We start from the raw sequence: 26010 nt of genomic DNA on the forward strand, positions 1-26010 counted from the left end.
TACTTATTATTAAAGCAAATTATTTTAATTTTGAAGCGAGTTCAGAGAATTACTGTTTAGACAGGATTTGTATTATAAACAAAAATAATGTAGAGGTTAGAGTAAAATTAAACTGAAGTTCTTATTGTACTATCAAATTCAGAATTCTAAAGTGTCATTTTTTGAAATAAGATTTATAACTAATGAAGAATATTGCACCTTTATAGCAATTTAAAAAAAAATCTTAGTTCTCACAAAAATCACAATATTGAATTTCAAAATAGCGTGGATTTAAATCGCGAAATTGGATTTTAAAATTTAGAAGATTATGAATCGCGATATTACATTTTAAAATCACGATATTGGTTTTCAAAAACGCATGAATACGAATTATCTGATTTTTAACTCTCGTGAATATGAATTTGATTTTAAAAATGCCTTAATACAAATCGCTATATTGAACTTTTAAATTGCGTGAATACCAATCGCAATGCATGACTTTTTAATTAAGTGAATGTGAATCGCAATGTGTAACTTTTAAATTGGGTAAATACGGAAATCAATGCTTAATATTCAAAGCTAAATGTTTCATTTCAGGAATGAAACATTTTCTTTGATGTGTTGATGTAAGAGTGATGCATAAAAATTATCAAAAATGACCATTACAAATAGTTAGATGAGATAAATACTGTTATGCCCAAATTCAATTCATGTGTAATCGAAAAAAAGGTAGAAAATGTTAAGCAGGTAAAATTGACTAAAAATTGTGAAGTCTGGTACTCTCAGACAAAAATGAGTACATTAGAAAAAAAAATTTCATTTTCGATTCAGATTCTAAATTTAAGAGAAATAATCGCAATTTTTAGCAATTCATTACACATGCATTAAAAAACTATACATACATTTTAAAATTATTTCTTACCAAAAGTACCTTCAAAGTATTTTTAGGATACTGCATAACTTAAAATTTAAAGCCTGAGTACTCGAGTAGAAGTGTACAAAATCTCATATTTTATAGTTATAAGATACAAAAAATAAAAACTAACAATTATGTTCAATCAGCACCGCACTTATAAATAAATGTGACACTCTGGTGTTATTACACATTCAAAGTATGACAGATTGTTGAAGAAAAAAATGTATAACACTATTTCTAAGCTTTCAAGGAAATTGCGCATTTAATTCCAAGCCAATTTTACAAATTGTATGATCGACTTTTATAAAAATATCTAGGGGATAATTGGTGATCATCTCAAAACATTGATTTTATTAAAAAATAAATTAAATAAAAAATAAAGTTAACACTATTTGTTGTAATATTTATTAAAAAGACTTAAATTTAATGTTCTTTTATAGGTAACAGTTGTCTTTTTTTATTTTAAATTTGACAGCAGTTAAATTTCATGGAAGTAATATCTTTATTTCTAATAAAAGAAATTACTTTTTTTTAAACAGTATTTTATAAGTAATTGATTGAAAGATAAATACAACTACTTTTTTTTAAATGTGGTGACTATAATTACTTTAAGATTTTAGCAATTACAAACTACTTCCACTACTTTAAGGAGACTAACTTTGCTGGAGAACTTAATTTATACCTATGTTCAAAATTATTTTGAGTTAGAAATTGGATAATAATAAACTTGAGGAATTATTAAGAAATATTTATTCATGTTTTCATTAGCTAGTTTGCCAGCCCTAAACTTTATTTTTCAAATTTGCTAATTTAACCTTCGATTTTTTTAACTTTCTCGAAAGCGAAATTTTATTTAAGAAATGTTAGGAAATTATCAAATACTTGCAATTTTGTTAATTGTTTAATGCTTTTCTTATTTTGCCTAAGAAATTAAGTACATCAAAAATATGTTCCATTCCTTTGAAACAACAATGTTCACGAGCCTACCTTCACATGTGAAAGTTTGACCTGAGAGATAAATAATCTATTATTTGTAATGGCTAGTTTAAATATTAGTTGTATGTGATTCTAAATTCGTAATTCCTGTTAATGCACAGCCACAGGGGCATTTTTATTACATCTGCAATGATTTGCTCCCATCATTCAAAAATAATAGTTGACGTTAAGAGTCCAGTTTTTTAACTGAACTAACGAGTTAAAATAGTAGCCAGGAATCGCCACAAATTACATTTTTTTAAAGTAGTGACCACAGTAGTTTAAGTAGGACACTAGTAGTGCCCTACTTATGACCACTGGTCACATACTAAATGTCAGGCTTGAATAAATTTTTTTAAGTATTTTTAATTAATTAATTTTTAATTAAGGTGATGCTTAAATTAAAAATTGCATTGCTTAAGCAATGCCATTTTTCATCACCTCTGTTACAGTGGAATTGTACTAATTCATCGTAATTCAAAGAAAGATATTTCCCACACCATAAAACCTGATGGGTTCACTATTTCCTCCAGTATTTCTATTGCTTTTTCATCAATTGTCTAATCTACATTAGTAATGACCTAGAACTTTTCTGGGATGATCTAATGCATGTGTAACAGTTTTTAGTCAGAAACTGGAGATTGCTAATGTATTTGGTCATAATGATTTGTAAACAATAAAGAAAGTGAATGATTTCTTTGTAATGGTTCAAGAGTAGAGAAAAGGAAAGTATCAATCCAAGAAATGCGGCAGAATATGAAAAAGTAAACAGATATAATTCAACAGAAAGGGAATACTGGGAAGAAAATCTAAGAGGATATATTTTTTTTAAAGCAATTGTTTTATTTTATCTAGCTAGCTCAAAAAGAAAAAATTGTAATATATTCCTAAACATAATTTTTTTTTTAAATACTTCAACTGTTCGAAAATTGTTGGCACCATAAAAGTTCCTATTCATCTTAATAAACAATGACTTTTTTATAATTCATGTTATCATCAGATGAATACATTACTTACATTGCTGAAAAGTAATTAAAATAACGAGAGAACAATTTAAATTTATTTTACAGCAGGCTACAATCTTTTTTTCTTTTTCGAAAGATAAGTTGAAATGATTCTCACTTTTTTAAAAGAGGCACATAAGATTGAAAAGGTTTCTTAATGGATATACAATGTATTAAGGGATAGTAATTAAAATAAGGTCTAAGTAGAATAAGCTAGAAGTCAAAAACTAAATCAAGCAAACAAAAACAGGAAATAGTTTAATGGAAAAAAAAAAACATTTTTGGTACTTTCAGAATTTTTTTTTATTTCGTTCCTTATTGGCCTCTTAGTAAATACTTCAAAATATAGGAACCTGGCATTACTTTGCTTAATGTTGAAATAACCAATATCAGTAATATTTCTAAGCATTTTTTATTTTTATTAATAATGTTATACATGAGCCAGACAAACAAGAGCAAATTGTGCAATGGTTATCAGTTGCTGTATTTTATCATTGGCACTTAAATGAATTTTGTACTTCACTTCTTGCAACTCTGATGCTAAGGTTGCTATTTCAAACAAACTCCCATTATAATTTTTCATAAGAACATTTTTTTGGCACTTTTTTGCTTTTCATCATTTAATACTCAGTCATTTAAGACTATAGTTTTGAAATAAACCTTTCTCAAATACAACCTAGAAAATGTTCCATTTTCGTAAGGGAGAAAATACATAAACAAGAATCAGGTATGAGATTGCAAATAAGAAAACAAGAGGAAAGGATGCAAAATAAGACTACAAAAAGAATGTGTTTCTTTTTTAAAAGAAAAATATGGTCTTATCTAGACCTTATTAACTATATTGATTAAAAGTCTCCTCACAGGATTAAATATGCTTCCTTCACAAATATATACTAGTAATTTACATCAGGCCATTTAAGTTTTTAACATAAGGATTAATATATCAATAGTAGTTTGCTCTGAAAATATAGCATTTGCAAATTTTAAAAATTGTCTCGGAAAATAAGCTTTCATAAAGTAAGATTGTTTTACATAAAAAACTCAAAATATTAATATAAAATACTTTGATAGCAAAACTGATTACTGAAAGTAACTTTCAAACAACAAAACTTAATAAGTAAGCTACACTGAAAACTAATTTATCAGCACCACACATGGATTCTTAAGTCTATTTGATTAGTTGTTTTAAATTTCGAAAAGTGTAATAAGAAAAATTTTTCGGTTCGGTTAATTTCCAATAGTCAAAGAAATAAAATGAAAAACAAAAAATAAAACAATAAAAAGGAAAACTACGAATATAAAAATTTTCAAGCCTGTAGAATGACAAGCACTATTAATATGTCATGTAATCAAAACATAACTAAACTATTACCATGAAATTATAGCACTAGCATACCCTGAATGAAATTATAGCACTCGAAACTGCGGAACACACTGTTTTCAATTTTAAAACTTAAAATACTTAATGCTTTTATTTCCCCCAGACTAATACTAGGAATATGAAACAAATTCAGATGCATTGCTATAATGAATTTTCTTCATTCAAACTAGATATATAAAACAAATCTTATGTTTATTGTTTCAACATTTAAATTCCTCCCTAGTTAAAAAAACAAAATTCTAAGGGAAAGTATATGTTGACAAAATAAGACAAAATTTGCACAAAATAGAAAGGAGACCAGATTTACTTTGTTTGTGTTTATTGCTACTATGCTGTTATTTTTAAAAATGTAGTAAGAAATTTTTTTAGAAGAATTTAATTGAAAGCTATGAAAATCAAGTGCAGAAAATAAGTGAGAGTCTTAACATAATCATATGAATAAAACTACTAGTTAGATAGGCAAATACAAACTCCTTCCCACAAAAATTTAATTTCAATTAAAAAAAAAAAATTGTTTACAAAATAAGTTTGCTTTATAACGCAACTCTGTGTATAAAAAATTATCACCTGGTTATTATATTAAATAAAATATTTTCAAAGATTATACTTTAATAGTGAAAAAAGTTAATACTTAATAAGGCTTCATAAATTTAAATACTTATTTTTACACCAGTTATTTTAATAACAGTTAAATAAGCAATTCTATATTAAAAGATATGTAACTGATTTATTACTTATCCAATTTTTAAAAAAAATAGAATTATTTTTGCTTAAAGTTTTCATTTAACACAAAGTTTTAAGCAATAAATTGATCTTCAATTAAAAAAACAATTATCACATCGGCTGTAGATAAATAGTATTGCTAACACATTATTCAAATATAAATGATATGAATTTTTTTAATACACTGTTCTAAACAGCTAATGCATATAATTTACTTTTAATTTATTATAACTAAGTCATTATTCAGTGTGCATGCTGTAAATAAAACTAATACTGCATTATAATTTTTATTACAGAATTTAAAAAAAAAATTCTTCTAAAATGTGGTTTCTTTCAAATAGCAATGCAAGGTTAGAATACATTTAAACGACATAATACTTGTTAAAGACAATTATTAATGCTAAACAATCACAATGATACACAAACAACACAGCAGCACAACACACACAAACATAACACTACAAGAACAGTTAATTTACAACTTCAGGAATAGAAAGTTCAAGAAAAGTTTCCAGTATATTAACAAAAGTAAAATACATTCCATATCCTAATACAGAATGATGAAGACTTATATTAATTGCTTAAAAAGTTCTTTAAAAATAGGCTAGAATTATTTAATGATAAAACAAATACCATACAAGTTTTTCATATTGTTTACAAGTGTGATACATACATTACAATACCTTTTAGATACATTTAGTTGGATATTATTAGCAAGGGATATAAGATAAAAAAGCATTTTTTTCTGATTGTTTTAGACTAAACTAGAGTGTGTTACTACAGAAACATAAAATGAGATACTTAAAAAGCTTTTCATTAAATCATTTTTTATTATTTTGTAATGATGTATTGTTGTACAGTTAAAATACCCTAAACACAAAGATAGAAATCTAGCAGTAGATTGCGCTGAAATTAAGAAAAAAATGTTTGACGCTGCAGTATTACAAAATATGCAGCCAGGAAAATTCAATTATATAATAATTTAAGAATAGGTCAAAAAGTTCAAATGAAAAAGTAGTTGAAAATATTGTATTGCAGATAACAGAATATTGGAAATTCAACTTATTCTCTAAAAAAGTATAACGTAATTAAGTAAAATGCAGTTTTCTTGTAGCATTGTAACTACTTGCAAATGTTATGAATTTATTACCTAAAATTCTTTTAGTTTCAAATAGAATTTTTAGAAATTAAAACATAGGAATTTTATGAAGATAGGCTGAGGTAATACTTGTATATTAAGCAGATACAAACAGATTTCTGTAACTGCATTTAATTTTTTTTATTGAAAATAAACCTATAGAAATTAAGATATTGTGATAACTGAGAGAACCATATGCAACAGAGGTTGTGCTATACTATATTGTTGCTTTAGGAAAATTAAAACAGCTTTGATTATAATTAGCTTTTAAGTATAGTGCGTTAAAAATTAAAAAACTAGGCAACATGTATAATAGCTTACAACATTTTCTATGGTGAAACATTGGATTAATTATCAAATGTCCTCAAATTGACTAAAGATTTTAAAAATAAAAACACAGAAAGATTGAAGCGTTCAAAGTCTTGCATTACGAGCAGGAAAATGTTCTATTTCTCCCCATGTTTTAAAATTAGTTTAAAGTAAGTCAAGAGATCATGGCCAACATAATAGACATCTTAATTTTAACTTTAGACAGTACCATAAAACACTGTTTTGCAGTTCAGTTAGCAGTATAATAGGTTGATTAATTTTGGAATTTGGTAAGAACAAATTTCTTGTTTCCTAAACAGAACAGAACAAATCTATCACTACCCTAGCAACAATTTTAAATTGGTCCCTGTTGGGCTCAAAACTAGCAAATATGGATCCCATAAAAAATGTACCAAGGAACTTATATTGGGATTGAATTGAATGTAGGATTCAATGGCATAAAGTCCAAAGGAGAACATGCTGCGCCGGACTTATATTGGCAAGTCTAGATTTTTTAATATCGATAAATCTAGACACCCCAATTTTTACCCAACATTATACGCCTATAATGGTCCTACATAGAAAATGATTTTGGCTCATTATTGGAAATCATTCTAGCACCAATATTGAAAAATCTAGACGTCCCAATGTTCACCCAATATTATAAGTGTATAAGGGGCCTACAGAGAAAATATCGGTAAATTATTGAAAGCCATTCTAGAGCCAATATAAAAATATTGATACCCTAATATTGGCTTGTATAGTGTTGGTTGAGGCAAGCATGTTCAGTCACCCATGTGGGGCTAGGCAAAAGGATCCAGTTGTGTCTAATCTAGACTGAGTAGCAACAGCATGAGGAGTTCAATGATGCAGTTACAAATTGCAAGTCAATTGTTCACTGTATTCCATTCATCAAACTAGGCGTGTTCATATCGAGATAGTAGTGTTCAGATCACTTACGAAAGTTACCTATTTAGAGTGTTCGCTGAGGCAAGCGAGCTTCCCTTGTAGGGCTAGACTACTGACAATTTCGACCTTCATCTATCAAGAGGTACCCCAAGATATAAACAAGTTAACAAGTCTTATATACTAGTGAACTGGAATTCCATAGTTGCAGTAGTAGCTATGCTACAGGCTCTGTATTGTAAGCCTATAAGGGTCCTTTATTGGTCCTATGTTCAAAACCATTCACGGACCAATATTAAAACATTTAGATACCCCAATAGTGGCCCTATATTATAAGCCTAGAAAGGTCCTATATAGAAATAAATATTTGACTACAATGTAACGTTGTTCTAGGACCTATTATTATAAAACTTATGAAGCGCAATCTCAGTCCGACATCGAAAGTCATTTTAAGAACATTATCTAGAAATATATAACACCATTACAGGCTTTTTATTAAGATCCATTTTTGTATTTATATTTATTAAACCTGGAAAGACTTAAATTATTTTAATAATATCTATTTCTATATCCAGTTCCCTAATAAGTGATTTACAATACAAACAAACCTACCTATAACAGACTTTTCTTTTTTGCTTGCAAGTCATTTTTGTTTACTTCACAATAGTTCAAGTAAAATATAAACATTCATCCTTTGAAAAGATATATTTCTTTATTTGTCTATTAAACTTCTGATAGTTTACATAAAATTTTGGTAAAATTGTACAGGATTGAAAGAAAATTTTTGTTTAGGATTATTTATTATGAAATAAGAAAAATCACTGTAAATGCTTTGTCTTAAAACTCTCAGCTGATCCAAATATCTTGAAATTAATAAATAGAACAATTAAACACACATATTTTAAGAAGTAAAAACTGCTTTCACTCGTTATATTGAAGGTAATACGGTGAGATTTGGCCTAGAAAACTAAGTGATGTAAGGGGTCTGTCTAGGTCTTTTTTTAGAGGTACCTATTTTGTTAAAATTTAAACATAATTTGTGAAATTTAAAAATTTTATAAAAAAATCAACACAAAAATATGGTAAAATAAGAAAATATTTTCAAAAATATTTAAATATTTCTCGAAAATATGTTAAAAGTATTTTGTGAAACTACCGTTTTTATTTAAATTGAATTTGTGAAACTACCATTTTTCCTAAAATTGAATTTGTGAAGCTACCGCTTAACGGCAGTAAATTTGCCCTGGACAGATCCCTGGGTCTCAAAAATTAATTCTTATTCTTGATACTGCTGGATGATTACTTAAGTTGTGCACTTGAGCTATCGGCTCTATTTCAGAGTGGACTTCGAAGACACAATGCACAAACCGGTTAAATACAGTCTGTACAGCATAACTGGAAATGAATTCACCTTGTTTCAAAAGGCAAGTTTTTGGTCAAAATTTATGTTTGAAGTTGCAAGAGTTAAAAATTAGAGTGATAAAGCTGCATTTGAACGATTGGCAATATTTCAGAGGGGGGTTCAGAAAACTTGGTATGCAATCTGATTAAACACCCAATCTTTACCGAATTACTGGAAATAACTACAAACATTTTCACCTAGAGCCGTGGTGGCTCAGGGGATAGAGCATTTGCCTCTTAATGGGTTCCAATCCCAGCAAATGGATTGTTGATACAAATTTCACACCCGGGTCATACCGGTTGCGAGCTTGCAAAAAGTATCCTCAGTGGTATGTGATCATGGGTTAGAGTCCCCTTATCATCAAGCTAACCATGCGAGGTTTTCCTCTCCGTGCAAAGCAAATGCAAGTTAGTTCCATCAAAAAGTCCGCCACAAAAGCAAATTTCTCCCAATACTTGATCCAGGAGTTCCCTTGTTTTCTGGATTAGGATCAAAAAGACAAGTCCACGAAATTGAACATTGGCAGTCATAAAAACAGAATTAGGTCGGCTGTTCAACGGCGGTTATAAAATTTTTTCACCTTGGTCAAAATGACAAGTTCTGACAGTAGAAAATAGAGTTAACAAGAGAACCGCATGTTTTGATTTAGCAATAGAATTATATTGATCTATCTGTCCATGATATTTGAAAACTAAATATGAATTTAAAGAAAAGCTTTTATTGTTTTATCTTTTATGTTTTATTTAACGGCTAGGAAATATCAAGTTAATCTGTTAATTTTAAATAGGGTTTAGGTTGGATGAATTGTCTGGAAAATATCGGGTGAATTGTACAATTCTATATATTGTCTGTATTGGTTGAGTAACGGCTATAAAATATTGGATCAATCAAACAATTTTAAGTAGGGTTCATATTGGCTGAATAACGGGTGTAAAACATCACTTGAGTCTGATACTTCTATATCCAACCGCCATAGTCTGAAAAATGGCAATAAAATATCAGGTGAACATAATAAATCTGCATAGGACCGATTTTGGTGAAATAAGGGCAATAAAGTATTGATTAAGCTATCCATAGGAATATTGGCCCAATGAGTTTTTAAGTTATTTTGCTGCTAGGGTATTAACAACTGTTGTGAATTTTTAAATTGCCAGTACATTACATTCAGTTGCATAAATATTAATTGCAATAAATAAATAAATATAAGTATCTATACATATTGTCACTTTTACCTTTTATCTATTTCTTAAGCACAAAATTTTTTTGTCTAAATTATATAAAATATGTTTTTAAACAAATAGAAGAATTTAAAACGAATTTAGCGTAAAAAAAAAAAAAATTATTTCAGAGTCAAAACTCCAAGTTTTTAAACGTTAGATTATTAAGTTTCCTTTTACTTCCACAATTTTTGAAACTTCCAGTTTTAATCACAAATCTTTATTCATTTTCTTCAGCTTTTGAAAATTTATTTTTTGGGAAGAAAAACAATGGACAGCATAAAAATAAATTCTTATGTAAAAAAGTTTTTAATGGTAATACACACCAAACAAACACTGCACAGATAAATATTAAAACCGATTAAGGTAAAATAAATGATAGATGTATAAGAAAGGGCCAAAACACCCTTGTTTACCTGTGGTTTTTCTCTGTGAGTGTCAACAGCATCAACATCAAGTTTGAAGAGTTCCATCTCACAGCCATAAGCAACAGGTGTAAGTTTAATCACAGTATGCAGAGGTACTCTTAGATATGGCAATTCTTCTGAAAGAAAAGAATTGAAAGTGATTAGCAGAAAAAAAGATAATTTGACAATATTTCATCTCCAAATGAGTAATTACATCAAAATTAGGCTAAGACTCTCAAGAAAGAACAATATCAGTAAAAAGCTAGCAAATACTTCCCATGTTTTTCTTTTTTCCAGCAAAAGGCTAACAAATGCTATTTAATATTAATTATACCAGGTATTTTTTCAACTTCAGAAACTCATGAAATCATAAATGAATAAATAAGACAGAAAATGTAGGTAAGAAAATTTTAAATTATCCCAGTATAATGAGATATTATCAGCAAAGGCTTATATAGGATAAAGAAATTACTTATTAAAATCTAGTCCAATCTTTAAACTAATATAGTTTCATAATTACGAAATTAGGTGTGGTTGGAAGTGTATGGTATAATTGACTAATTGAAAATTGTGTTGAAAACAGGATAATGAAAATAACAGTTGAAGATGAAAACTAGATCATAATTATAATAAAACTTTTATTTAGTATTTGTAGAACTCCAGATACAAAATTATATTTAATCCATAATAAGAGGTTCTAAGTTAAATAATAAATTTTACATAATAATATCAATAAGCACAGGCCATGGGAGATAATCCCCATGATTAGTCTACTCAAAAGCTAAATTAAACAGTGAATTGCTCTTAACAGATAGTTAGGAGCATGGAAAGAGATCCATGGTTGGTGATTTATCAAAAGATAACAAAGCCAACCCCCCATAAAAAATATTAAATTTGAAAATAATTTGGCGAAATCGAATTACCAAAAAGACTGAGAATTAGTATAACCATGTAAATGAAACATTTTTGTGGTAAGAAATAAAGAATTAGAAATAGATTTTTGTTTTTGATTTAGTCAAGACAGTGAATTAATGAGCCTTAAATTTAGTATTGAAATAAAAATTTTGCCCTTACATTGACTGTTAAGAGAATAATTTTATATTCGCTTTTTATAAAATGTAATACTAATTAAATAATTAGTCTAATTTAATTAAAATTCGATTAATAATGATTAAAAAAATAAGTATTAGAAATTAAATTTTAAAAGCTAGGAAATATGTAATGCCTATTGTGGCATCACAGGTTTTTAACTATCTGAGCTACTTTTCTACAAATTAAAAAAGTTCTAACCAGTTTGAAATTTGGAATGAATTTAAATAAAAGCTTGGCCAAATAAAAGCGGCCCATGTATCTTGAATCTTTTATTCAGCATTCAATCAACAACTACCTTGAAGTCTGCAATATAGTCATATAAATACATGATTTATACCTCTTAGAGCAGTATTACACATTTCCTATGCACATTTTCTTATGGTTTAAAACTTTATCACAAGCTATTTTTTGAGAATCAGTTTTTGATAAGCAGTTAGTTGCAGATGATCACAGAAGTTTCTGATACTAGGCACACATCAAAATTTGGAATAAAATAAACGTACCAGAATTTTTGTCAAGAAAGTAAGCTAAAAGACATCTTAAAACAGCTTGGTGCCCAACAACTAAAACATTTTCCTGTCTCTCTAATTCCTGTAAAATAAACAAATCATTTAGTGTAAAAATTACAACAGATTATCTAAAAAATGATCCGAGAAAATAAATCATACCATTATCACAGGTTCTAATCGAGCAACCAAATCTTCATAAGACTATAACAAAATAAAAGCAATATATTAAAGAAATTTATTGTGAATAGCTAATAAATCAATATTTAAACCTACTGATCAACTCAAAATTTACAAAAGAATCTTTTTTGAACAATTTCAAAACAATTATTTGCATTTTTTGATAGCATTGCTGCCATTACAGAAGTCCTACCACAGAAGTAAGAATATTTAAAACAGCAGCGAAATTATAATTCATGGTAAACTTTCTTTAATTTGACCTACATTAATGAACTTCTCTGCACAATTAATAGGTTAAATAAATATGTTTTAGTTGTTGTATATCTAGTAGTGGAAACAATCATTTTAAATTTAAATTGCTAAATAAACAATATTAAATAAATAACATAATATTAAATCATAAAATTTACTACCACTAAGTAAGGAAAAAATATGTTCCAATAAATCAGAACAAGTTGGCAGGTATGTAATAGAATAAAAATATTCTAATGTAATAGAAAAAAAAATATTCTAACAATGATGGCAGTAATTTGCATTAAAAAAATTTATTACTGATGACAAACGGGAGAGATGTACAAACCAATTAGTTAATCATACCGAAAGAAAAAAATATGAGATTTAAAAATATATAAATATTTTACTGCAATAATTCTTAAATATGGAAAAAGTAACTAATAATTTGTATGTATAAAAACATAATTTTTCTTCATTAGTCATAGGATAAATCAGACTACTATTGGAACAAAAATAAGTTGGCTAGTTTTAATATTAAATTTCCTTTAATATACAAACATATCTTGGAAGATAGAAATTAATAAAATTTGGTCTTCTAAAATTCTTAAAATTTCCTCCGGTTAATGCCACCCAATTATTTAAGTGAGGAAAAAAAATTTAAGGGATCGAATGTCAAATGTTTGTTGGCAAAGAGTTAAAATTAAAAGATTTGCACAAATGGATTCTAAAAAGGTAGTCTAATGCCTACTTACTTCCCCTCTTGGATATCTGTAATGAAATTTGTCCTGATCACGGGCAGCAAAGTCTTCTGGATATTTCTCTTGAATTTCTTCATAGGTCATCTCTTCACAAATACCCTAAAACAGAAAATAAAGATGATGCAACTCAATTTTACAGGTTTTAATTGGGCTTAATTACATAACTTTCAGATAAATGAATACTTCAAAAAGCTATTTTTTTACAACCATTATAAAGATAAATATAAAATTGGTTAGAAAAAGTAGTTAACAAGATTTCATACAATTTTAGAAATAAAATTTGGACTTTTCCCACTATTTCGAAAAAAATAGGCCAATATTAATTTAAGAAAAAAAATCTTACTAGAAGATCCTGCTAGCTATATAGCACTCAAGAATATAAATCATAGATAAAAGTCATATTTTGAAAAAAAAAATTTGAAAAACTTAAAATTTCAATGAAACATAATTTAAAGAGTCGCATAGTCAGCCATCTAAAATTTACTTCCGATTAAACACCAACATTTTATACAAAGTTCAATTTTTAAAAACTTAGTAAAAAATGTTTTTTACAAAAATAATTAAAATTAATGTAAGACTTATTTACTTTGAGCATCATTTAATACTGGCAATTTTAAAATTGGTTATTTTTCAGGTTTGTTGCAAGATTTTTCAGGTTTTGGCCTAAAATTGCATTATTCCAACTTTTTATCCCAAAATCAAAAAACCTGACAATTTCAAGTTTCCCTGACCACATAGCAACACTTAATAAAAATAAATATCCAGTAATAGGAAGAACAAAAACTAAAATAATTAAGTTGAGGAATTAACTTAAGAGGAAAAATTACATTATATACATATATATTATAATTCTCAACGTACCTATTGAAGCTAATTTTGAATATGATCTAAAACAATTTATATAAAATTAGTGTTGAAAAATAAATTATTACAACCATACTTTTGATAAACATTTTATTTTAATTATTTTGCACGGAAAAAAATTGAAAACTTACAGCATCTATTTCATTTAATGCTTTCCATCTTTCCTGGGGAGCTTCAATCCCAGCAGCTGTTTGTATAGTTCTCAGCAATTGACTAGTCCACACTCTTAATCTAGGAATGTCCTGTTCTTTGATGAACTTAGCTAAAGCTCTGGTGTACTGAAATGAAATTTTAAAAAAATTATTACACTTGATTATCCACCTGAAAAGTTTTCAGAATACTAATTAAAAAGCTCACTTTAACATTCAGAATTCCTAAAAAAGACTTTAAAAAAAACTACATTACATTAAAAACAAAATTTCTAGTAACAATTCTTAAATCTAAAAAATATATATTTTAAAAATTTTTTAATTTCAACATTAAAAAATGCATTTTAAAGAAAGGATAAACACCAGAACAATTTAAAGAAAGGATAAAAGGAAAGGAGCCAAAACCTTATTACCACCCCCACATTTTTTACAAAACTCGCGCGGATGACAAAGAGGGCACTTGATTAAGTTGGAATAGTATTAAACTGAAACTGGAAAGGTACGGAATTCTTTCATTTACTTTGGCGAGAGATGGTAAACGCTACTGATTTATAAGCAAATTTGATAGAGGGCAGATCTAAATGGCCTGAAGACTGAACGAGTATTTCCATAACTGCACGACTGGTAGGTTGTGCATAGTCGACCATTGTAAGTATTGCTGCAAAGTAGAAAAAATGAGAAACCAACAGTAGATGCCAGATGACCAGGCATCATTAAAGAAAAGAAATGCTGGAGACTGACCTGTTTAGAGAAACTAAATTAGCACCAATAAAAACTAAATACAATGCAGGCCCCAAGTGCAAGTGTTTCAAAACACACAGTTCAGAAGATATTTTTGGATATGGGACTGCATAGCAGATGTCCCACTTGTGTAAAACTTGACACAGATGGCAAAGTGTCATTGTCAATGTTCTCAGGCCTACATTTGCCTGGTTAGATGAATCAAAATTTCTCATTTATCACACCAATTATTGTATCCGAGTATCTTTCAGACAAACAGTTACTCCCCGCACATACAGCAGGTCATAGACAGGCTGGTGGTAACAGGATTATGCTTTGACTGGTCATTCTCATGGGCAGCTCTGGACAGAAGTGTGGATCAGTTTAGCCCATACATAATGTCTGTTCACCTAACTAAAAATGGACAACACCACAATTTATTAGTCTCGAATTGTGTTGGAGTGATTCAAAGACAGTAAATCGAAGCACAATAATGAATTCCAATTGCTGTCCAGGCCATCTAAGTTGATAGATCTTAATCAGATAGAGCACACTTGGCATGTGATAGAAAGGCAGCTTAGAGATCAAACACAACTACGTCAGAATATCTAGACTTTATGTGACTGCTGTTTAAACATTTAGTACAACCTGTCTCCAGTTATCTACCAAAAACTTGGTGCACCCATAACAAAGAGAGTTGCAGCTGCATTGAAAACCAAAATTGGTGCAACGTGTTATTGAATAGGTGGTCATAATGCTTTAGTTCAATGAATGCTGTACAAATAAAGTTGGACCACTAGAATTTGTGCCCAAATATCTACTTCTCTAATCATTAAAGCAATTTAAAAACCTACCTCCCATCCTCTATCAGATAACTCTCCATCACCTCCTATTCTACCTCTTACATTGAGAACACTTTCACCATGCTGCAAAATAGAACACTATATTAATCAGAGCATCTAAAATGGATGTATTATTTCATGATGCGAAAGAAAGAAAATCTCTTACTCTAGTTAAGTAGATGGATCGTGGTAAAATATGGATATTCATTAAGTAATAAACAACTCTACTTTGGATGTGACCTGCAATAAAAATGAAACATTTAACAAAATTAACCAGTAACCAATCCCAAATGTCAAGAATATATATACAACAAAATTTAATGACATACATTTAACAAAAGTTCTGCTCAAAGTTTTCATCCTAATCAAAATATTATTAATACAGCCTTATCTTTGAAAAATTATCCATTGTCATTATAATAGAATGCAGAAGATCACTCATATATTATTTTTTAGTTCAGTTAGATAATAAAAATTTTAACTTTACAATCCGAAAATTTGAAAAATAAAAATTCATGATAATAAGAATTTTCAATTTTACTTATAAGTCTAAAAGTTATTTTAAAAACATATGAAAATATCTATTAAATAGGGTAAAGAAGTACTATATATAATATTAAATCAATAGACATGGAACTTTTTTTTTTCCAATGGAACATTCTAAGGCAGAACATTGTTTTTAAATTTTACTGTATTAAATATAATGCAATAAAAAACTATAAAAAAATACAAGAATGATGATATAAAATGTAGTTAGAGATAATACCAAAATTTGTAACTATTTTTTTAAAGGAAAAAAAGAATCCGAATAAGGTAAAAGCTTAGGGCTACACTGCTTTGAGATCTTACAGGAATTAACCTATTACAGAGTGAGCCTTTTGAAAAGGGTTTTAAATTTGAGGTGCAGATCTTAAGTAAACTGTACTGTCAAAATTGAAAAAATAACTATTTCACCTTCATGCCTGTGAACCAGGACCTTAGCTCCTGCATTAAATATCTTCATGAAAGAGAAATTCGGTTCATATTGTTCTTCAAGTGTTTGGTAAGCCTTCTGGTAATGATCGATTCTTTGTATGAAATCCCTTAGTGCTTCCTCTTTATCACTATCTCTGTAATCAGGACTATGCACTTTCACTTCCTGAAACATTTAATGATTTTAAATTTAACAAGTTTAGTGATTTAAAATTATAACCAACAGTTTAAATATTAACTTCCTTAAAAAAAGGGGAGAAACTATACAGCTGTTTGATAATTATTTAAAAAACTACAAAAACATTTAATTTAAAATTAAACTCTTATAAAATGAAATTTTATTTTAAAAAAACTATTGTTTGATTGTATTATTGAATATCACATCTAAAACTATTTCTATAAAAATTATAAGTTTATGTAAGAGGAAAAAATTTTCAACTAATTAGTTTACAATATCACTTCTAAAGCTAAAATACCAACAATATAGAAACCCATTCAAAGCATTGTAGCAATTAAAATGAATAATGTAATATAAAAATTTAAAGCTAATATCACTAATTGAATGGATAATAGACTAACCCTGGTCTGAAACCATGGGACTTATTAAAATTTCTAATTTTAGCATTTTTCCTTTATGTTAAGTACAAGTCCAATTTTCACTGTAAAATTTGAAATTTTAGAATAAAAAAGATTAAATTTGGTTTGAATTTAGCATATTCATATATTAAATTATTTGAGTACTTATTAAATTGAAATAGTATCTTGAAAAAAAACTTTTCCAAATGCATGATTTATAAATTTATTTTAACTGGAACTTTTAGGAATAAAATTTTTTTTAAAATTTTATTTAATTACTTCTAAATAAAAATATTAGTTTACTAAAAAAAAAAAATTCAACAATACAATTGAAATGCAGGCATAAATTTTTTGCTTTTATACTATTTTAAACAAGATTTAATTATTAAAAAATTTAATTATGACTTCAAAAATGAATACATTAGTCACGAACGCGACATAAATTGCCTTTTAAATTTAAAATACTTTTCTTAAAGATTTAGCAGCCAGGAATTGCTCAACAATTTGAAGGATCTATGTGTGTAATACAGTACTCAGAAAAGATAAATACAAATATAAACATAAGTCATGCATTCACAAAGGTTCTAGAAATATATTGCTTAACATGATCTGCTAGGCATGTGAATATTAAATCAGAAATAAAATATTGCAAAATACTGATTAAGCCCTCCACCAGTTAACATAAAAATTGCCAAATGCCAGGTGGATAAATGGTACCAGGAAGAATCCATTTTATTTGACAGACACTAAAAGCTACTGAATTTTATTAAAAGAATTTATAAGACAATAGCTTTTTTTTAAAATTCTAATTATGCTTAGTTTCGCTGAAAAAAAGCTCACGTCAATTGCCTGCTTTGGAAGAAAGGAAGTAGGCCTGTTGAAGAGCATGCACTTGCCAATAATGCTCTAATAATAATGCTATGCTTGCCTTCATCAATGCTAATTTGAGCATATTATTTATTTGTAGCAATAGCTACTACTTTTGTAATTACTTAATGCAATTGGTTTATATTTCAAATGAAAGTGTTGAAGATGCACTGTTAATGTTTTAGGTGCATATAAAATCTTTTATTAATATGAGCTTGCATTCTGTTAGAATAACATGCTCAGCAAAGCCTGTGAAACTATTTAAATTTTTCAAGCCTAGCTTCCGCAATATATATTAAACATGAAAGTGCAAACATACTTACTCTGATATTCACTTCAATAATGGAAGGATCAAAGCACACAGATTCAATGAAGAACAACTTGAACCCATGTCTTTCACACACAAAGTCTTGAATCAATTTTCGCCTGTCACGTGTACTATTAGTTGCATCATAAACCTATTTAAGTTATAAAATTTAAATTAAATAAAGACACAGCATTTTTATCTTAGATTCTGACCAAAAAAAATCTATACAAGATTATGAAGGGAAGCTTTTCAAGCATTAAAAAAGGCAATTAAGAGTGTCTTATAAATTATACAGGGGATTTACGAAATAGAAACATTTCTACACTGATACAATTTTTCATATTTTTTGAGAAATACTTAAAGAATCATTTTATAACTTCTGAAGTGTTTAGATCTTGCAATTTCTCATACATATCAATGAAGTTAAAAGCTTTTAAAAGTTTAAGGGACTGACAATCAATTACAAATGGAAAATAGCATTTTTAAACACCCTGTGCCAAAAAAATAAAAAATGAAGCAGCAAATTAATAACTTGTAAAAATTATTTTGGTTATTAAATGGAATTATTGCATAAAATTTCATAAGCCAAGCTTAAACATTTATGAAGATAGACATTTTTATAAAAAGCTAAGTTTTTTTGTTTTTATGCTTTAACTTTAAAAACATTCAGTAAAATTAAACAAAATTTTTAGAGCAATTTAAAATTAGTTATAAAATTTTTGCTTTAAAATTTGAAAAAAATTCATTGAAAACTTTGCTACTATATATAAGTAATTAAAGTAGTCTATTTATATTTTGCATGTGTGGAAAAAATTAAATTTTTTCATAATTTTGTAGAGAATCATATCTGCAACCAATGAAAAAAACTAGATTAGAATATTTTAATTTAAAAAGTATCAAGCAATTTTTGAAGTTTTTAAAAGAAAGCTTAAAGTTCTTAAGTTCCACAAATATTTTGCATCATAAGATAAAATTAAATAACAAATGATGATACCTTACAATAAACGTTCATACACCAAAATGTGATTATATAAGGAAATAAAACAAGCAAAAGAAAAGATAAGTCTTAGATGGGATGACCCCCAACATTGCTGGTATCATTTTTAATAAATCTTGTTTAATATTACAAAATGAAGTTCTTGGGAAAAGCATAATCAATTTGAGCTTCTTTTAAAAAGTTCAAAAGCTACTTCAAAAATTGCTTGAAACTTTTTAACTTTTTTTAGACACTCAAATTGGACTTTTTTAATAGTTGCCAAATAAGATTCACTACAAAAATAAGAAAAGGTTAATTTTTTTTCTGAGCATGGGCAGTATAAAAAAATTACTTTAATTATTCATCTTGCACAGTTTTAAACACCTTTTTCTCAAATTTTAAAGATATAATTCTGTAATCAATTTTAAATTGCTACAAAAATTTTGTTTAATTTTATTGGATATCATAGTATAGCAAAAAACGTAAGACAAAAAAACTAGTTTATAAAAATGCACATCTCCATAAATATTTAAACTAGATTTACGAAATTCCGTGCAATTATTGCATATAATAACCAAAATAATTGTTACAAAATACAAATGAATTGCTACATTTTTAGGCATACGGTGTCCAAAAACACTTATCCATTTGTAATTTATTGTCGGTCCCTCAATCCTCTAAAAGCTTTAAACTTCCTTGATAAGTACAAGAAATTGCATAATGTAAACACTTCTAAATTTATAAAATGATTCTCTATGTATCTTGAGAAAGATAAAAAGTTTTGTAGAAGTGTTTCCATTATTTTGTCCAAGCCCTGTATATTTCCCTTGGCGGGTGGCCCTTAATCAACAAAACCATTAACGCTATATTATTTTTAAAAATAACATTTTATTTTATAGACATATAGTAAAAACCATTCAAGTAGTTGTGGAGAAAACTAAAGGGAGTAGGGATGAAAACTAAAGACAAAATTTGTGTTTACAATTTTATAAGAATGATAGATAATGAAAAATAAAACTTATGCCTTTATTAGCTTGAACCACAATGTAAAAGATTAGGCATGATTGTATTACTTTTTACTTTAAGCTGGATAGCTTATTATCTAGCTTAATATCTAAACCAAAGCTTAGATTTTGCTATATAGCAGTAGTTATTAATTTTGCTTTCTGTTAAATACTTTGAAGCGGAGAAAGGTTTAACAGAACCAATTGTTACCTTGCATCTTAACTAAAACTCTAGTTTGCTTTGATTATTGTTCTAAAATAATTTTGCAATAATTCTTTCTATTTTAATTTACAATAGATTTACATTTTAACTTGTTTTCTAAAGATAGTGTCAAGGACTTCACAAATGCAGAGTTTCCTTATCATTACACTGATAATATTTTCTCATCATTATTCAACATACAAGATTTTAAGTTAAAAATTCCAAATTAGATTATTCAATATAAATTTCATTTTAAAAATTGAGCTGAAGAGTTTTATTTAGAAACTGTGTGTGAGAATTGTATAGTACAGTAGGGAACCGATTATCCGGAACGGTCGGGACCATCGCTATTCCGGATAACTGATTTTTCCGGTTTTCTGAATCGCTACAAAAAGCCGTGTTTTTATTGTTAAACCCAACGAAAAAAAATCATAAATTTGGAAATAATCTAAAAAAATAAGAAAAAACGATGAAGTAATACACTAATGATTATTTCCAAAATTATGGTAAGGTAAATATCTTTAAAAAAAGAAAGAAAAATCGTAAAATCTTATTAGGAAGAAATTTTTCTTTTTTAAATGGCGAGAAAATTTATCGAATTTCGTTCCGGTTTTTTGGTTTCCGGATAACGGGTTCTGTACTCATAGGTGCAAGTTGGAAAGAAGGCCAAGACTGAAAATTTTTTGATTGAAATACCTAACATACACAATACCCCCTCGACATATACAAACTATCTAAGAAAGTTTTACCATAATACATCAAGTTTAAATACTGTACAAAAAATATTTATTCATCTGTCTTTGGATAAAATAACAACAGGACATAAGAAAGTAGACCAATAACGTAGACCTAAAAAGTATTTTTAAGGACAGAAAAAAAAAATTCCGATTTCCGTTTTCGAGTCAGTCTTGTTTCCATCTTACTTCCGTCCGCGGATATTTTCGAAAGACGGAAATCCGTCCTGGGGACAGAAGACTTGCACCCATGTCTGTACTGTAGTATTAATTTGAAAACACTAGGTAAAATTATATCAATTATAACTAGTTATCATTATATCAATTACAGAAGAAATAATTTTCTACTGAGTGATACAACATTACATTCTTGATGTAAAATTTTATGACATTAGTATTTGTCATAAGGAATATAATATGCAAGTGTATAAAAATATTAAGAAAAGGAAACCTATATTATATTACCTATATACTATTTTTATTCTATATATATATAAAAAAAAAAAAAAGAGAAACCTACGGCAACTTCTCCTTCAGTTTCAAGCCATTTACATGCATCTTCCAAAGCATCTAGAGCACATTTGCTGAAAAGAATATTAAAAATATAGAACTTCTTTTGAAACTATTAAGTAAGTAGTAAATAAGAAAATTGCTGAGTAATTAAAACTAACTTTCTAATGGCCATCGCTGATGCATTGTCAGGACGGAAAAAATCATGATTTTTGTAGGCCTCAGTAGCAGAACGACGATATTCTCCAACATTAAAAACTGGAAGAAATGGATATTAGTAGCCATTTTTTAAAATTCTGTTTTAGCAAAAGCCAAAAAATGACACATAAAATTCAATAAAAGAAAATAAATTTCAGAATTTGGAAAAGGTCCCATGGCAAATCTTTTTAAATAATGGACTACAGTTAAATAATAAACTACAGTTGTTTTCATTTAAGTATTGCAGATACTGATATTTTTATACTAAAATAAGAATTTAACAAATAAATACTTGACCTAAAATAATTTGATTATGATATAATTTTTAATTTAAAATATAAATTTTCATTGATATTGAGTAAGCTGATATTATTCTTATAGAAGTAGAATCCATTATGGACATTGATATTTTATACAATAATTTAAAAAAATAATACTTGACCTAAAACAATTTTTACTTTAAAGTAAACATAAATTTACATTAATATTGAGTAAACTGATGTTAAATAAATATCCTCATAGTGAACTAGGAATCATATTTATAGTGGACCCCCATTCAGATTCATATAATAGTTATACAACACTACTACAATTGAAATGAATCCATAACGGACCTAATTCCCATAGATTCATATTCACTTCAATTTCTAATTGAATGTCCTAAAAAAAAAAATTTTTTTTTTATAGTTGACTTTCTTAATAAGCGCTAACTATTTTAAATTTTTTTCAAGTAATACATATCTAAAAAAAAGTCTAATGGAATAGATAGATAAAATAAAAACTTTTTTTCACATGAATTGTGAAGTGGAGATTCCGGATGGGCCTGACATATGGACTAAGCTTCAAATTTTGAAATAGTTTTTGAGCTGTAGAGATATTTCTCAGAATAAAACATATGGTTACAAACATTAACGCATATTAAGATAAACTATAAAAAAATTCTTTGTGATTGTGAAGTATGAAAAAATATTGACCAATTCTTTTGTTACTTTAAAAGTATTTTATAATAATAAGTTAGAATTTTTTAATTTTACCTCTAGTTTTGATGCCAATCCAATTCAAATAATGAGTCAATTTCTTGGATATATAGGTTTTGCCTCTTGCAGGCAAACCAACCATTGCAATAACATGAGGCAAATTAACATAGTTGGTACGATCACCTATAAAAAAAAAATAATAAAAATTCAATTATCACAAAAAATATCTAAATAGAAATTACATTATATCATTAAACTAACACAGACCATAAGCAGATGACAACTCTATAATTACTAATTTTTTTAAAAATGAAAATAGAAAATTGGCAAAAACTTTTACATGATGAAATATTAAAGAATAATTTAAAGTAGTATAACAAATAAAAATGTGACAGTAATCTGAAAAGTTTGGAAATATTCAAGAGTAATTTGAAGTATGACAAATAAAAATTTGACGGTAATCTGAAAAGTTTGGAAATATTCAAGAATAATTTGAAGTATAACAAATAAAAATTTGACAATAATCTGAAAAGTTTGAACTGAAATGCCATTTAAGAAAGTTTCTGAATGTAAGAGTTTAATGGTTGAAAGATCTGATGGTCTAAACACAACATACAAATGCTATTAATACCTTATTATTGACTTCATTTTTTTTTTTTTGGCATTTACAAAATTTAGGTCAGTAAAAATAAATGTTAGCCATAATCTTTTTGGATCATTTTATTGTCACAAATTTTGATGTGTGTGAACAATTGAGTAAAGCAAAAGATTTAGGCGGGTTTATATAAAAAGGAATATTTTTTAAGAGATGGGTCAAAATGAGGTTACTTCGGTTCAGTCATTTTCAGTGAAATTACATTCAGAAGTCTGGCTAGGTTTTTCTGAGAGGTACCTATTATGTGAAAATTTAGACATAATTTGTGAAAATTAAAAATTATATCAAAAATCAACACAAAAATATGTATTTATCCTTTCTTACGATACAAAGATAAAATTTTAAGAAAAAGTTTTTTGTGAAACTACAGTTTTTCCAAAAGTTCAATTTGGGAAGGTACCGCTAAACGGTAGTAAATCTGGCTTGGACAGGCCCCTGACATTGTACTTTACATTACGTAATGTAACCTCCTACTTAGTATATTTTAAGAAAAAGTTTGCAAAATAAGCTGCCATTTTGTGATAAATTAATTTTTAAAAAAAAATTTCCTGCCAAAAAGTTATGTTTAGCTGTTATAATTCTGTCATGCAGTCGGAACCCAAATACAGTAGAGAACCGATTATCCGGAACGATCGGGACTACCGCTATTCCGGATAACTGATTTTTCCGGTTTTCTGAATCGCTACAAAAAGCCGTTTTTTTAGTGTAAAACCCAACTAAAAAAAAAAAAAATATTTGGAAATAATCTTAAAAATAAGAAAAAACGATGAGGTAATACGCTAATGATTATTTCTGAAATGATGGTAAGGTAAACATCTTTCAAAAAAGAAAGAAAAATCCTAAAATCCTAAGAGGAAAAAAAAATTTTTTTTCTTAAAAAATTGCTGGAAAATGTATCGAATTTCGTTCCGGTTTTTTTAGTTTTCCGGTTTTCTGATTTCCGGATAACGGGTTCTGTACTATACAGTAATAAAAAGTTTGTGACATAAGAATTCATTCATTAGTTACAGGCAGACTAAGATAATATGAAAAACTTTCTTGGAACACAAAATCTCAATTAAAAAAATCTTCTGTATGCACTAACTCTTATAACTAGTTTTAACCAGCCCACCTCAGTCTTCCTAACTAGACCTCATTTTGGAGAAATTAGTTTGAAAAATCAAGGATTTTCTTAAAAATGATTAATTTTTTTAGAACTCAATTTTGATCCATACCACTTGGATGAGTTTAGGGTAATAAAAAAAAACTAAAAAAATTTGTAAATCGAAATTGCAGAAACTTTCCAAATAATTGAAAAAATACCCAAAATTTAAACAAGAAAAAAGTACGTAGTAAGAGTTTATCCATAGAATGTTATCAAAGTTTTAATAAAAATATTGATGTAAGATTTTATTCAAATTGAGTAAATATGAATAAAATGTGATTTTTTAAATAACGCGAATACGAACCTCGACATTTAACTTTAAAATACGATTTTCGTGATCGATTTAATACGATTTATACGATCGCGTGAATAAGATTTTCGACGTAAAATTTTTTAATTAACTTGAACACAAATCAAAATCATGGCTTATAAATCGAGTAAATACGAAACACGATATTTGATAATAAATGGCGTAAATACGAAACTCGATGTTTTAAATCTTGTGAATTTTAAAAGAGAGAAAAATGAGCGTAAACGAGTTTTTCATGAAAATTCGAAAAAGAAACTTCATTTGAAGAGGCAAATTATTTGTCTTTAGTACTAATAGTAAAAATTTTCCGCAGACTGCGTTGGCGCGTTCGTTTGTATTAAAATTTGCAGTTTTTTGACCAAATTACTTTGCTTGAAAGTAAACGTGGGCCCAAGTTATGCCAAAAATAAAATTTTAAGCGACATTATATAAAACATTTTTGACGAAATAAGCAGAGGAAAAACTTATACATATACATATATATACAAGTATACATATATAGAAATACTATTTTTGGCATTTTTGTACATTTTGTTTATAAAGTTAATATTTTAATCGAAGTCTCTTTTATTTTTAAAATAATTCCTCTTTAATATATTTCATTACCGTATAAAAAAAATCTTTTTTCAGAGTATTGGGCCAGAGGAACAATTCTACGATACACAAAAAATGTAAGAAATTTTACTATTATAAAATAAATTCGTTAAAAATATGAACAAAAATTACTTAATGCACGATTGTTTCGGAATCTTTTAAACAGGAGGAATAATCAATTTTTAGTACGCTAGGAGGCTCCTCATATGCTCGCTCCGCTCACCAATCCCCGTAATTGTTTCTCAATCATCATTGTTTCCCTCCTTAAAAGCCACGATTTTA

The 26010-nt window shown here is 27.6% G+C and overlaps 1 protein-coding gene across 10 annotated transcripts in view; it reads right to left on the minus strand.

Moving 5' to 3' along the window:
• Positions 1-26010, minus strand: part of LOC107450223 (6-phosphofructo-2-kinase/fructose-2,6-bisphosphatase) — a 51428-nt gene that overhangs the window by 9735 nt on the left and 15683 nt on the right. For 6 of the 10 annotated variants that reach the window (XM_043049892.2, XM_071181399.1, XM_043049890.2 and 3 more), the window contains exons 2-13: positions 23083-23208; positions 22012-22108; positions 21861-21924; positions 18441-18575; positions 16657-16840; positions 15869-15942; positions 15715-15786; positions 14123-14269; positions 13122-13226; positions 12118-12159; positions 11953-12040; positions 10367-10494 (exon numbers count right to left, since the gene is read on the minus strand). In XM_043049892.2, coding sequence (XP_042905826.1) covers positions 10367-10494; positions 11953-12040; positions 12118-12159; positions 13122-13226; positions 14123-14269; positions 15715-15786; positions 15869-15942; positions 16657-16840; positions 18441-18575; positions 21861-21924; positions 22012-22108; positions 23083-23208 — 1262 coding nt within the window. The remainder of the gene's footprint in view (positions 1-10366; positions 10495-11952; positions 12041-12117; positions 12160-13121; positions 13227-14122; positions 14270-15714; positions 15787-15868; positions 15943-16656; positions 16841-18440; positions 18576-21860; positions 21925-22011; positions 22109-23082; positions 23209-26010) is intronic. The other 4 variants (XM_071181398.1, XM_043049891.2, XM_071181397.1 and 1 more) reach the window with 1 other exon arrangement.

The sequence above is a fragment of the Parasteatoda tepidariorum genome, chromosome 5 (assembly GCF_043381705.1).
Source record: "Parasteatoda tepidariorum isolate YZ-2023 chromosome 5, CAS_Ptep_4.0, whole genome shotgun sequence".
Lineage (NCBI taxonomy): Eukaryota > Metazoa > Arthropoda > Arachnida > Araneae > Theridiidae > Parasteatoda > Parasteatoda tepidariorum.